Here is a 13,980-nt window from a genome sequence, read left to right on the forward strand (position 1 = left end):
TGTGTGTGTGTGTGTGTGTGTGTGTGTGTGTGTGTGTGTGTGTGTGTCCAGGCAGGGCTGTTGGTGGAGCCAAACTGAAGCAGTCCTGGTCGGTCGGGTCCAGAGCCATGGGCAGAGGCAGCCGGATCCCGGCCCTGGCACCCCGGGCCAGAGGACACACGCCAGGGAAGCACTGAAACTGGTTGAAAGCACCAAGAGGGAGACGCCCAACAGCGACCGACGTCCCTGTAGAAACAAACTTTACCTGTCGGGACACCCCACTCCCACATTTCCTGCTCCCATGTTCCTGCATATCAGTCAGCACTTTTAGAAAAGGCATCTGATTGGTTTCACATCTTTGTAAGTGAATTCTCAGCACAAACATTACAGCATGGTGTTGGATCCACTTATTGAGACACTGTAGATTTGCCATATGAACTCTTTAAGTTTCTAGTCCTGTTGTGGTGGTCAGTGACAGAACATCTACACAGAGAGGCCACAGCTGGACTCAGCAATGTTCAATCTCTTGCCTCTTTTGTCTATATGTCAAACCTCTGGCATCTCACACCTCCCGGGCTAGTAAACATGTGCACACCGTGTGCTGTTTCCTGATATCCCCTTACAGGATGTCTCTGTTTTGAGGGCTCATTGACATTTGGAGCCACCATGGTGAGGAATTGTACAGCTTACAGGGGTGGACCATTGATTTGGTATATGACTTCCATTAAAGGCAGTGTGTAGGATTGTTAGGGCGATCTATTAGCAGAACTCGAATATAATATTCATAACTATGTTTCTCTGTTTTGTGTAAAATCAACTGAAACTAAGTTGTGTTTTCGTTAGCTTAGAATGAGCCGTTGGTATCTACATAGGGAGCGGGTCATCTTCACGGAGTCCGCCATCTTGCACCGCCATGTTTTCTACAGTAGCCCAGAACGGACAAACCGCTGTTCCACCAGCAACCGTCTGACTTCCGTTGCTCCTAAAGCCGTGTTATTGTGGTCAGGATGGCCCTCTGAGCGAGGCCAACAGCGCTACCACGGTTTTGCACTGGACAGCTCACGTTACTGCAGTCGCTGGATGCCACCAAATCCTTCACACTGTACCTTTTTCAAGTTTTGGTTTTAAGTTTGACTCACAAGAGGCAGATTTAAAAACGAATGGTCAAAGATATTCCTGACTTTCGTGCCTAATGGCATCTTTTCATTGGACCCTGTCTGTCCACACCCTCAGTTTGCTGTACAGGCTTTCTCTTGTAAATCTGTTGTTAACGAGCCCCAGCTGAGATGACGTCATAGTGATGTCATCAGACTCGGGAAAGCTAGTAAACTAACCAATGTACCCAAGCTATCTAATGCACCTGTACATTTTATTGTACAATTTTAAAAAAAACGGCATTTTTTACATCCAAAAAATGATTTTCAGCGTTGTATTTAAAAAGAGCTGTAGATCACAAGCTCTTCAGTAAAAACCCAGGATATAACCAGTGTAATAAAATGAAATATGTAATCAGTGGCTCCATCTTACCAGAGGACAGGGAGAGCAGCTCCTGTCCTCTGGTAAGAAACTCTCCTCTCTCTTTGCAGAAGCGGCAGTGAGAGGAGAGGAGAGGAGAGGAGGAATGATCTTTGCTTACAAGAAGGAAACTTTTGCTTCCTTGGCAACCCTTCAGCATCCTAAAGCTTTTGACAACACGAGTGCACCGTTGCACTCAGCTTCACGCATTGCCGTCTGTTTACATTTCTCCTTTCATTTCCGGTCGTAAATAAATGATATCGAAGGAATGAAGTAGCACTTTGCCAAATGGATGATGCGGAAATTCCAGTACACAGTATGACCTTTATTTATTTTCCTGCTCATCGCCGACTGACGATCTTGACCAGATGGCACAGTTTTATATACTCCACTAGTCCAGGGAGGGAGACAAAGTATATCTTTTAACGTAACATAATTATTTCAATGAATAAAAAACACACACACAAAAGGAGATGAACGCATTGTTATGCAGTAGAATTTCTGTAGCACCTGTTTTTCTGCTGAATGTGAAGGAGGCTGAGACAGACAGACAGTTTGAAGCACGTCAGTCTCTTTAAATTGATTTTAGCAACAAACTAAAGAGTTTAAGAACTCTTGACAACAATTTGCTAGATTTATATTTCATGCTATAATTGTACTACTTCTATTGTACTGCACAGTGTTACGACGATGTTGATTGTGATATATCTGTGATTCCTCCACAGCCAAGAAGGACTAAAACAGAAACAATCCGTAAAACAGTCGGAGGTGTTTTTGAACGTTATTTTGCATATTGTAATATCAGTAGGGTAACTTCCTTAAGGGGCGTGATACTGTTTACTGTTGGGAGATGTATAAGAGAGTATATTTATATATATCACATTGGCTTTAATATGCTTCTGTATTGAGGACGATTGTGACTGTTTTTATGTGCATAGTAGTCAGTATTTTCTGAATACTTATGGCATCAAATGGCTATTTTTTTTGTGTGCAAAAAAGTATTTGTTTAAATAAAGCTCCATGAAGCTGGACTTTGCAGATGTGGTTCCACTTGACAGAAGGTTTCTGATACTTTCACATATTTTTGCAAATCTCTCTCCAGCAGTTCACACATCGACACGAATCAAATGCTGCAACAGTAATATTCTGCATTTACAAAGTTGACGGATAGCTCCACTTTTATTGACATGATCACACATAAATCTGCAGTATTACAGCCTGTCAGCGTCTTTGGTTGTTTTTGTTGGCCTGCCTCTGCAAATCGTAGACACGTGAATCGACACTTGCAATATATTAACTTAAAACAATTAAATCATTTAATTTTGTACAATTTCAGCACCCTACAAGAAAAAAAAAATCAACTATGAATGCAACAGTTCATTCCATGATGTGTGCCGTGAGTCCATACAGTTCACTGCGACAGTCGCACTGAAATCCTGAAATGAAGATATGGACAATAAAAATGTGCTGTTTCAGAGGAACACCTGGATGTAACAAGTCCAGTCTTATTCATGCCTGCACAAACACGCACTAAAACCTTTACAACCACGTCTCTATATCTACATTGGATCTCGGACTGAGATGACAAGAGTGATGATGAAAGCACAACCTGAAATGGCACCAAGAGTCAAAAACCTTCCTGGGCACTGTGCAGTTGTGTGGTAGTGGTTTCATATAATGGGCAAAACAAATATCTAAGTAGTGGGACAAGTGGATGAAAACCCAACCTGCTCAGAGGAGTTTGCAGCTTTTTGAATTTAACACAAACAATATATATTATTTGATCATAGTTGTTGCTTCCCTTAGCTACAGGACTGATGCGTAAAGATCATCATGTATGATCACAAGTCTTCTGTGTATTATGTTCCGCTTTGGTGAATCACTTATGTCTATAGTTTAGTTTACATGGCCATTACATTATACGCTGATCAGTCATATGGACATCCTCTGGGCGCAGACCAGGTCCTTGTTGTGCACCACGCTCCACATCCGGAGCAGCTCCTGCGCGCTCAGTTTGTGCACCACGATGAGGTTTCGGTAAAAGCAGGGCTCGCTGTTCATGGGGCTCACCTTGCGTCTGGTGATGCCGAAGGTCCTGAAGCCCGGGTGTATCTCTGGGGCCAGCCGAAGCTTCTGCAGGCACATGCCCAAAAACACGTCGTCGATGGGGTACAGCTCCAGGTCCTCCGAGACCACGAAGAGCCTCCTGGCCAGCTGGGAGGACATCAGAAACCCCCCACCCCCGGCGTACGGGGGATACGGCTTGTCGTACAGCTCTTTGGGGATGTAGTACTTGCTCTGCCGGTTCCGGATCGGGATCGCCTTGGAGATGGTGTCCCCCACGAACAAGTCGGCGTCCTTGCGCTCCTCCACTTTGAAGGCGATGAGCTGCAGCAGGTTGCGCGTGTTCACAAACACGTCGTCGTCTCCTTTGAATATGAACCGCACGCTGGAGCAGTAGATGTTGAACCACTTGAGGAAATTGACCTCTTTCAGGGTCAGATTGAAGAAGGTGTCCATGAAGTCCCACTGGAGGATGTCCCCGTAGATCATGTCCTCGTACTCGATCAGTTTCTGGAGGTTCTTGGTGTCTTTGCCGGTCGTCGGGCTTCCCAAAAGAAACAACGTTTTGATTATCTTCCCGTCCACCGTGTGCTCGTGTCCCCAAGTTTTGCGCACCGCCTCCCGCCGGTCGTGCTGCTCGATGACGGACTTGACCACCACGAGGAGGTGCACCTCTCCGTCGGCGCATTTCTCCGGGTGGTTGATGAGCATGGGGAAGTACCGACAGTGTCTGTGCAGGACGAACTGGTGAAACCTCGGGTCCAAGCGCCGGAACCAGTCCTTGGTCCTCACCGACGCATCCTCGCTGCAGTTGAGAACCTGCGCGTCCCAGGTAGCCGAGGTCCCGTTGGAGACCCGCAGCGCGTCCAATGCGTAACCAACCACCGGAGAGTCCGAACTCCCCAAACTGTTTTTATTAATGGCTCCCTTCTTGAGGGGAAAACACTTGGGGCCGCACCAACCGGCGTCCCTCGCATGCTTGACCCCCATCCCGTCCTTCTCTGCCAGCTTCAGCTTGTGGATCATGAGGAAAGAGGCAAAGACGAGAGACAGACTCAGCAGGGGTTTCAGCAGACCGACCCGCTTTCTCCGGGAAAAGTGATCCATGGCTCTCAGCGCGGCGCACAGAGACCCTCAGATGCTGGACCTTCTGCCTTCATAGTGTGTCAAAAAACGTTTCGTCCGCGAGTGGAGTCTCCATCACTGCCGTCCCTGCTCATTTAGGACACCAGAGGTCGCGTACTCGGGCACGTGAGAGCGCTGACAGTGAAGTGGCCCCGGGGCCCCGTTTGCCCATGGCGGCGCTCAGCCGAGTCAAGCATCGCCTCTCAGTGCGGGACAAGGATGCGGGAAACACAACACGTCCTCAGGCTTCTCCTCTGCCTTCTGTCTCAGAATGACTGGAGACCTGCTGCAAGTCCCCCCCCCCCAAATATCTCCTCCCCTAAATGACCGGCACTGATCTGGGACCAGCAGGTTTCCCATTTCTCACACAACAACCGACCATTCAGCTTTAATTTGGTTCGATCGATCTAGCCATTGCTTTCGAATAATATTCGGCTACAATACATGATGAGACATTATAATGATCAACATACACCATGAGTTACTTAGAAGTAAATGGAAACAATGAGACGTTTAATTAACTTGGGAGTACAAAGCATGCAATACAATGCAAAAATATACAGTAAAATAATCATAAAACAGAGCAAAGGCATAATAAATATATATTAACGCACATATAAAAAGAAAGCACTGTTTTCAGATCCTGAGCATTATGGAAAACTATGTCTACCAGAAGTTTAATTTTAAATACGAGAGGGGCCGGACAATATACTAAATATAGCCACTTAAATGTGTAGAATTTGAAATAAGAATAATCAGCCTGTAAACCATTTGTGCTTTTATTGTTCTTCTCGTGTTTAAATATTCCAAAGAAAACATATTTTAAAGAAAATAGATCCAAACACGTTCCAGTGTGAATACAAGACCAAACAGTCGTTTCAGAAATGGATTCACTATGACAGCTGGTATCAACAACCCTCTCTGAATTAAAAAAAGTTCTCCTTTCACCTTATTTAACAGGTCATGCTCCAAACATTTTATTCCAATGTATGTGTTCAGCTGTTTTATCTCAGTATGATATTAGAGACGGTGCAGCATCTTGTTGAAAAGGTTTCCTTGTTGAAACTAACATAGAAACAACAGGAACAGTCTATCACAATGATAGTAAACATCCTAAAGCAATAGTATCAAAAACAAAAGTGATTTATTTTGGTCTTATTGTTATTAGATACTTACATTGCCATACAGCTCGTTTGGTTTAAGTAACTGCCGAGACAGCCCAACAGTTGTTGAAGCCAATTCTCAAATAGATAAGAATATTCATTCCTTATTATTATTTATTATAATTATAAAGACTCTAGCACCCTCTTGTGGCCAATTTATGGAATAACGTCTCCTCCCATTTTGTCACTTCACATTTTGTTCAACCAAAGCCTCAGATCAGAAGTTTAACTAAAATGGCATTCATCTCACTCTTTTACTCTTTTAACACTTGAAAACAAAATTGTAAACAGTTACAGTAAAAATGATTTAACAAAAATGAGGAATAAAAATAAAGATTCTGCGAAAGCCTTTTTATAGTCGATAGCCTACACTAGTACTTGGTTAAATTGTGTGGAACTGTCTTTTAGACAGGTACATATAAAGCTAAAAGTTGTACTTTAATCATCTAACAGCAAAGAGAGAGACACACCTCAACAAAACCCCGGAATCTGGTGACTCTCATAAAACAATGGGCGGGGACAGGATGGAGTGGAGGTGTCCTCTGTTGAGTAGTGGAATGATGTTGCAGCAGGCTAACCAATGAGGAAGAGGCTGAGATAATGGTACTTCTGTTCCAGTACACAGTTTCAGAGTGAAAAATAATAATTTGGAAAGAAAAGCATTGAGGATGAACAAAATGTGCCATTTAGCATGGGAGAGTTAAGTAAGGTGGTGGTGAGGAATACTGCACCAGGGAAATGTAGGAATGATTAAAGTGTGGAAGAAAGAAGAATCCCAAATCGGACCCTGTAGGAGTCAACTAGCTCCAGAAGGTGGCAGTAGTGCAACATTAAGGATGTAAGCTGCCGTTAAAAACCAACGAAGAAGACGAAGACTGACTTTTTTTTTTGAAGACGCCATATATCATCCATGCCATCACATGCCTCATAGTTTGTAGCTAATCCGAGCCATTTAGTTTGAAGAATAATAAAGTACAGAGTCGAGACTTGAAACGCAGAGGCATTGCGCCGGTAAATAGAGCACATGGAAGGCGTTAAGGTAAGCTCACGTTAAGTTACGTAGCGGCAGGCTGATTCACAAGGCACAAGAATCACTTCAGTGTTGTCCGTGGTTACAACGACAGGCTAGGAAGATGGGGAACAACTAAGACCTCACCAGAGCTAACGGAAGTGTCCGATAATGCATCTCGACATATTGGCTAACTTACATGCTAATGAGGCTAGCAAGACAGCTAAGAGCTACCATGGAGTAACGTTCATCTACTAGCTGCCTGTCAGCTAACTACTGTCAGTTACCGTTCGCCATGATGGTTTATTTACTAACAGTGCGCATGGACTTTAATAACCAAAAAGCGCAGTTATGTTACTGGTCCAGTTGTCTTTTATTTACTGTTAGTTACTTATAACTGTTTTTGTGAACTTCAACTCGCCAACTGCTTTGACTCGCCTGATGTGTGCAGACGTAGCGTTAGCCGATTAAACCCCCGAGATGACCGGAGGTCTCTGAGTCATGGCTGACGACAACATTTTTGTGGGGGAGGAGCCTGTTCAGAGGTGTCACCGGGGCGTTTTTGGGGTTTCAAACTGCTCAGGTGGCTTTACAGAGCCATGGTGGGTCTCACAAATATAAACACTTTAAATATTAAAAGGTGCTGCATATGCTGCTTTCCCGCATATCATTGATTCATCTTAAACCAGCATGTCTGTCCCATATCAGCTTTTAAAAATATTAATGTCTTGTCTTATTTTGTTTCTAAGCACCCTTACTTTAGGGTTAGGGCCACTAAAACCTTGCATAACGCAGTTAATATGACAAACTTACTCGCTGTGACGGTGATTATCCGGGGCAGCCGTTTGAAATGCACACATAGACATAACCAAGCGTTACTCGTTGCTTGGAAGCACTTTTCGCAGTGAAATACCTCTAACGTCTTGTTCTTTTAAAGCTGGCTCGCATAAAAGAATGGCTGGATGCTGACCCACTCTTTTACAGGGCTGTGTTTTGGAAAGTTGCTTGGCTTGTGATATCACTGAAGCTTGTTGCATTCGGCTTAAAGCAGATAAAAAACCAACCTTTTTCCGTGAACTGGTCGCTTTTGATTGAGTTTTGCCACACGGGATGAAAAAAAAACACGTTATGCTGCTTTGCAGATGCCTGGTCGACTTGACGGCTTGAGGCCCAGAAAGAGGAAGAGCAGCTCCAGAAAGGTTTGTGTTCACCTGTAAACCGGAGAGAACGGCCTGTATAAAGAGCAACGATCTCAAATCAAATGTCTTTCTTCAAACAACTTACCGTGTTTGATGTGTTTTTTTCTTCCCTACACTGGACAATTACAACTGGCTAGATTTCCACAACTGCATCTGAGAACTTGTACTTGACGCGCATTAGGCTCGCTGTACAGTGTGTCTTGCGTCCTTTTACAGATGTCGGATGATGTACGTTGGCATAAGAGCAACCGGAAATCGATCATGGTGAACTGTGATGTCATCCTAACCCTGGTTTTTAACCCTCTCACAGGCTTCGACTCCAAGAAGTGGATGTACGAAAAGTCCAAAGACGCAGCCGGCAGCAGAGAGCAGCTCGGTGGTCGGCGTTTGCAGCAAAGCGGACGTTCCTCTGGAGAGGCTCTCTCACATCAGCTGTGAATGCCACCAGCTGTCAGGCAGGAGGAGGTGCTCGGCGTCACCGGAGCTTGAGGGACAGGAGGGCAAAGAAAACGAACTGAGGACGAGGCCGGAACTGGACAGCCCCAGAGTGAAGGAGTCCGAGGACATGGACTGTGAGGAAACCAGCAAAAACATCTTCCCGGATGACGACAGCAATCAGATTCTTCCCGTGGAGCAGTTCTTTGGAAACTTGGACGCAGTACAGGTGAGGTCGGTTTCTTTATTGCCACTTTAGGGACAATCTGTGACTCTGGTTGCTTGAGGCTCTTGCAGTGGAAAGCTTCCCCAGCTTGTGGCCAGTTAAGGAGTGGCTGTGTTGATAAGACACTAAACAGTTTGATAGCTTTCATTATGTTACATCACGGGACTTTGTATTTTTGAATTACACGCAATATTTTTAGGGGCTAACTCGCTAACAGCAGCACATTTTAGGATGCAACAAGAGATTCAAGATGAACAACATTCTCTTGTGTGAATAAACTACAGAACATAGGTTATAAAGGTTCAGAAAGTAAGACATTGTGTTGCTCCCAAACATGCCTTTTAGTGCAGGAGTGACGCACTGCCTATTGCAGAATATTTAAATATTGCTTACATAGTATGCATAATTATTTTGTTATTTTACATTTAACAGAACAGCAAAAAGCAAAGCATGCACCATAACATAAATATATATTTAAAAATATTTTTTGCGTACGTTATATTCAAATCTAGCCGTGCATATGGCTGAACCAGAGCTGGACAACGCTTCATGTGCAGTGGTGCGGTTACGCGCGTCTCAGCATCTTTGACATCAACATGTCGCATTTTAATTATTAAGCTGACGTATGTCTGCATAGTATCTTAATTACCCAGAATACCTTTTTAAAAGCTTTGGAATGAGAGGCCCTTCTGTACCGCTATTAAATGTTGCAGCACATATATGTTTGATTGTTTGGGTGAAGATTGAATCAATTACAAACGTCCACTCTTCTATGCTGCAGGACTTCCCTCAGAGATCGTCGGAGACCTGCTCCCGTGTGCGAGGGGAGCACAGGAGGCGACATTACTACGCACCAGAGGCCAGCGACGAAGAGGAGGCGGCCTCCTCAGTATGAAGGGGGACGACAGAGCGGACACTTAGTGAAGAGGAGCTGCACTCAGAAAGTCATGCCCTGTGGAAGCACATAAAACTCTCAGCACTCAAGAAAAAGCAGCCAAAAATTGAACTACTATTGAGATTCAGTCGTTCCTTAAATCATAACGCCGTCACACATAAAGCATGTGTGTGACGATGCTCCCGATTCACCGGTGATGAAGTTACTCGCTACGACGCGAGTGAGTTAGGCATGAACTGTTGCTGGAGCCGACTCTGCGGTTGGCCTCGCCATCATTTACAAGTCGTCGTCGTTTAGCAGTTTACCACCGGTAGTTCTGACTCTGTTGAAAGCTTTAACACGTTGTTGGTGGTAAATCGGTAGTTGATGACTCGACAAGGACACGCCAAACGCACAGAAAACGCCAAATTGTTTTCACTTAGCTTGATACCCGAATATCTTATTTCATTTGATACTTTTTAATATGGTTACAGCACTGGGACACGTATAATAGTGCCTGTTTTATTTATTGCTGAATTTATGCTCACATCCCCCCCATTGTTCAGTCAACTTTGGTTTTGCCTGAGGGGGGGGGGGTTGTTGGCAGCACTTTATTTAGATAAGGATCAGGCTACAGAACACACTGCTTCATACTTTCAGTGCATGCTTTGAAGTTTGAGATTAGCCTTGAGAAATGTCAAAACAGCACTAATAAAAACGGGGAAAAAACAATCTCCAAATTACAAGTTGTTATATATGTGGAGAGGAAGGAGTGTACACGCGTCAAAGAGCAGTTCCATATTGAGAGCTTTTAATATCAAATTCAGCGTTTTGAGGTGAATGTCATTGTTCACCAAGTGTCTAATATTCATCGGCAACACATCTTTGCCCAGTTTGTTTTTTGGCAGCTGCTTAACTGCACTACACATCTGTAACATATATACATATACATATATATTTACATATATATTAATGCAGCTGTTAGGTTCATGATAGGCTGTAAGAAAAAGAAAACCTGGACTAAAATCGTTGAGGTCTGTGATCGGTCTTCAGCATGTGAGTGAAGTGATGATTACTTAAGCCTGACTTAGACGAAATGGCATCTACTCTTCTAACTTTGAGGTAATTGCACTAGTGCTGTTCACTCCTATGCAAGTTTCTGACTGAGTGAACGCCGCGTTGTAATCAATTCATGTATTCTTACATCACCGTGCCAACAAAGACAAAAATAAATGTTTTTCATGATTTCCTGGTTTAAGTGTTCTTCCGTTTGTCTAACGAAGCGCCCGTCGGTCTGTATTACAACTCTGTAGGCTTCACTGGTTCACAAAGCACAATATGGTCATATCAAATGAGGTAAAAAAAAAAAAGGCGAGGCAAGAGTGAAAACATTCACACCAAGTGCCTCTTCCTGCCCTTTGGTTTCGCGTCGCCCGAGTTAAAAATCTCCGCGGCGTCGCACAGCAGGTTGTGAGCTGCTTTGTTGTGGCACACGATGTGGACCAGCTTCAGGTTCTCCCTGGTGAACAGCAGGCGGTAGAAGTAGCCCACGTTGACGTCGGCGCTCCTGTGACTCTGCAGAGCTTCCAGCAGAGCGGGAACGATCGTCCTCTTCTTTTCAATCCTGGACACACACACACCACCGAAGAAGAAATGTTTTTAAATGTGTTCTTCAATCAGCAGGTATGTTTTAATATGTCGATGTCAGATCTATCACGCGGAGGACAACTCTATGCCAAATGAACTGTATGAATGAATGTACTAGGCCTATAGCTAGGCTTGGTTTGCACTTTGACAGTGAAATGCTTTTTTTTTTTTTTTTTTTCTCTCTTCCTTATAGAGTCCGACCTGTGGTCCAGATTCCATGTGCTGAAGACGATCCTGCTCTCTCGGCTGCCGTAGGGGTTGATGGAGTGGAGGGACGGGCACTCTTCCTGCTCAAATGATCCCTGAGGAGGCAACAGAGAAGAAAGAGGCGTAAACAACGCGCTCGAAAGCAGATCCAGTTCTTTCAAAATGTCTCGTAAGTGGTAAAGGGTCACCAGGAAGTTATAGAAATGCATCAAATGGAGGGGAGGCGACTCCTGTAATACCTGGCAGGTAAACCACCCCGCTCGAGTACAGAGGCGATCTGCTTCCTTCACCGTCCTGTCGAAGTAGCAGCCGTTGTGCTTCGCCGTCTTCAGCATTTCCGCCAGGCATTTGGATGTTTTCAGAACCTCCGCCCTGACTTTAGCCTTCTGTGTGGCTTTAGCGGCAGCATCCACCTGACCACAGAGACACGGAGCCAAACGTTTAGATTGTCATGCCACTGGCCCCTTTAGATTCCTGAGCAGAATAAGGAGCTTTTACCTCCTTCATGTAGCCTCGTATCCGGCTCTCACAGTTGGACTTCATGTAGGCCGACTTTGTCTTGAATCGAGCGCCAACACCTGGAATGAAACCCCACTTAACGACAAACTCAAACGCAGATGAAATTGGAGTCGCATCAAGTGTTTAAGGGGAACATTTCAAATATAAAGTGTGTCCTGGGTCTCCATTTGACATTGCACCTTTGAACCAGTCTTCATCCTCCTCTCTGCTCTCCAGCTCAGATCTGTCCTCCAGGTTGCGCAGCAGGTCTGTCAGGATTTTACGCCTCTTAGGAGACTGCTCATCAGAGAGGAGCCCTCTGGCCGCTTCAATGAGGCCATCGGCGTGCCGGTCTGCGCTCAGTAACCGGCCGATGTCGCACACAACTGGAGTTGGAACCACAGGGATTATAGGGGGTCAGACATCATCCTACTTCTAAACTTAGTCTGGTCAGGGTACATACACATACAGTTGAAACATTTGTCTTGTTTTTGATGGTGTCTGTTTGGATGATTGTCCTACCGCCACTCCACGTCTCATCCCTGCAGAGAAGAACCAGCTCCGTGTTGTCCGGCAGAGTTTGGAAGAATTCCTCTGTAACTTTTGTCCCATCCGCATACAAACAAACGTGTGCACCAGAAGATGGCAACTGGAAATGACAAATGTATAATTTTACTCTCAACTATTTTACAAGGGATTTTATTCTCACTGATGTGTCGGACAAATCCTCACAAATTCTGAGCCATTTCAAAAATGGATTCATTTTAATGTATTTTTCCAGTGTCTCATATAATTCAAAAGGCATGCTCACTATCTCTCACACTTTGACCACTGCGAATGCTGTGATAAGGACAAAAACAAGTTTGTGCTAGTCAGCTGTGTTCTCTTGAAAGATGTTTTTTTTGTTTTACAGAATTTGCAGATAATCTGAAGAAAGGAATTATGATAAAATACGATCTGTTTTCTTTTTTTTGTGTGTGTCTTTGTAGTTCTTTTTAGATGAATTCACTTGCGTCACAGAGATATCTGTGACACGGTCTGTGCAGATAACATGGATACATCTATCTTGTGTATCTTGTGCAGGAGCGCAGGCGGTGTCTGCTTATCTGCCCTCTTGAATGGAGATCAAGTGTTTTGGCTGCTATCTCTGAAACACACTTGGTCCTTTGTAACATTTCATTTTGAAAGGAACATGTTTTAAATGGTCTTTACAATAAAATCACTTGTTTTTGCGCGTACATTACGCACACTGACGTAGTGTAATGAACTGTACATCTAGCTTCCTCTCTACGTGCTTCTGTAATGCTAAATGTCCCTCCTGCGTTATAAATAAAGTTACATCTCATCTTATATGCAGATAACGGTGTCGTGTACATGTCAGCATACCGGCCTCACTTTTCATTTTCTGTCTTTCTTTTAACCAAAGCTGTCTGTGGAGAAAGCGGAACTATCGGCTGCTAAAACAAACGAGCTCACCTGTAGTAGCTTGCAGCCCTTCTTAAGCAACTCGTTCATGTCTTTCGCCGCAACTCCATACTTTCTATTTTCATTGCAACTCCTTATTTTCACGGGCTTGTTTTTCCTGAACAGTCCGAACATTGCACTGTTTTTGTAGTTTGTAGCTACCGCTTCCTCCTTCTTCCTCTCGGAGCTGACTGCGCTCACAGACCGGCGCGCTGCTGCCCCCTAGTGGTCGTGTTCTCACGTTGTCTCTGCTTGTTGGGACGCTGCTTTTACTGCTGGATGAAGTGTTCAGATATATAAGTAAAAGCTGCCATACCGTTTAAAATACTCTAAAAGTCCTGCTTTCAGAACTAAAAATACATCAAAATTGATAAAATCTTAAAGTAGGCAACTCATGCAATGCAAAACTGCATGGCCCCACGAAGGGTCATATAGATATATTGTATACTATTAATTAATTGATTAATTATTATAGTATAGGATGATGCATTAATGCGTAAGCAGCATTTTGATGTAACTGGTTGATGGAAAGCTACAATTTTACAGTATGTTGAAATTAGAGGTATAGGGTGTCA

The 13,980-nt window shown here is 44.1% G+C and overlaps 4 protein-coding genes across 9 annotated transcripts in view; 2 read left to right on the plus strand and 2 right to left on the minus strand.

Moving 5' to 3' along the window:
• The window catches only part of cep104 (centrosomal protein 104), a 30,803-nt gene extending 28,282 nt beyond the window's left edge, over positions 1-2,521 (plus strand). For 5 of the 6 annotated variants that reach the window (XM_031868769.1, XM_031868770.1, XM_031868768.1 and 2 more), the window contains one exon: positions 52-821. In XM_031868769.1, coding sequence (XP_031724629.1) covers positions 52-176 — 125 coding nt within the window. In that variant the 3' untranslated portion in view covers positions 177-821. Of the gene's footprint in view, positions 1-51; positions 822-1,565 lie in introns of those variants that run through there. The other variant, XR_004213503.1, reaches the window with a different exon arrangement.
• Positions 1,565-4,957, minus strand: b3gnt7l (UDP-GlcNAc:betaGal beta-1,3-N-acetylglucosaminyltransferase 7, like). Its single transcript, XM_031868773.1, has one exon. The coding sequence runs from the start codon at positions 4,663-4,665 to the stop codon at positions 3,427-3,429; it is 1,239 nt and encodes a 412-aa protein (XP_031724633.1). The 5' UTR covers positions 4,666-4,957; the 3' UTR covers positions 1,565-3,426.
• A 78-nt stretch (positions 4,958-5,035) lies between these two features.
• Positions 5,036-10,834, plus strand: cunh1orf174 (chromosome unknown C1orf174 homolog). Its single transcript, XM_031868884.1, is given in 5 exon segments — positions 5,036-6,885; positions 7,998-8,054; positions 8,365-8,718; positions 9,497-9,590; positions 9,593-10,834. Coding segments are annotated over 5 exon segments (564 nt in total). The 5' UTR covers positions 5,036-6,870; the 3' UTR covers positions 9,637-10,834.
• On the minus strand, positions 8,531-13,592 carry dffb (DNA fragmentation factor, beta polypeptide (caspase-activated DNase)). Its single transcript, XM_031868883.1, has 7 exons — positions 13,418-13,592; positions 12,464-12,590; positions 12,142-12,327; positions 11,942-12,021; positions 11,683-11,856; positions 11,438-11,538; positions 8,531-11,213 (listed from the first exon to the last, which is right to left on the minus strand). The coding sequence occupies exons 1-7, from the start codon at positions 13,538-13,540 to the stop codon at positions 10,982-10,984; spliced, it is 1,023 nt and encodes a 340-aa protein (XP_031724743.1). The 5' UTR covers positions 13,541-13,592; the 3' UTR covers positions 8,531-10,981.
• Between the last annotated feature and the right edge of the window lie 388 nt (positions 13,593-13,980).

Source organism: Anarrhichthys ocellatus, unplaced genomic scaffold (genome assembly GCF_004355925.1).
Source record: "Anarrhichthys ocellatus isolate YVR2014 unplaced genomic scaffold, GSC_Weel_1.0 scaffold44, whole genome shotgun sequence".
Classification (NCBI taxonomy): Eukaryota; Metazoa; Chordata; class Actinopteri; order Perciformes; family Anarhichadidae; genus Anarrhichthys; species Anarrhichthys ocellatus.

Bases quoted from the DNA above. Each gene is read 5' to 3' on its own strand.
- dffb (XM_031868883.1), bottom strand. From the start codon at position 13,540: ATGTTCGGACTGTTCAGGAAAAACAAGCCCGTGAAAATAAGGAGTTGC. The intron at 11,857-11,941 runs GTAAAAGCTCCT...CTCTGTGGTCAG, and splicing joins TACGAGGCTACATGAAGGAG to GTGGATGCTGCCGCTAAAGC. The intron at 11,539-11,682 runs GTATTACAGGAG...TTGCCTCCTCAG, and splicing joins CGGGGTGGTTTACCTGCCAG to GGATCATTTGAGCAGGAAGA.
- b3gnt7l (XM_031868773.1), bottom strand. From the start codon at position 4,665: ATGGATCACTTTTCCCGGAGAAAGCGGGTCGGTCTGCTGAAACCCCTG.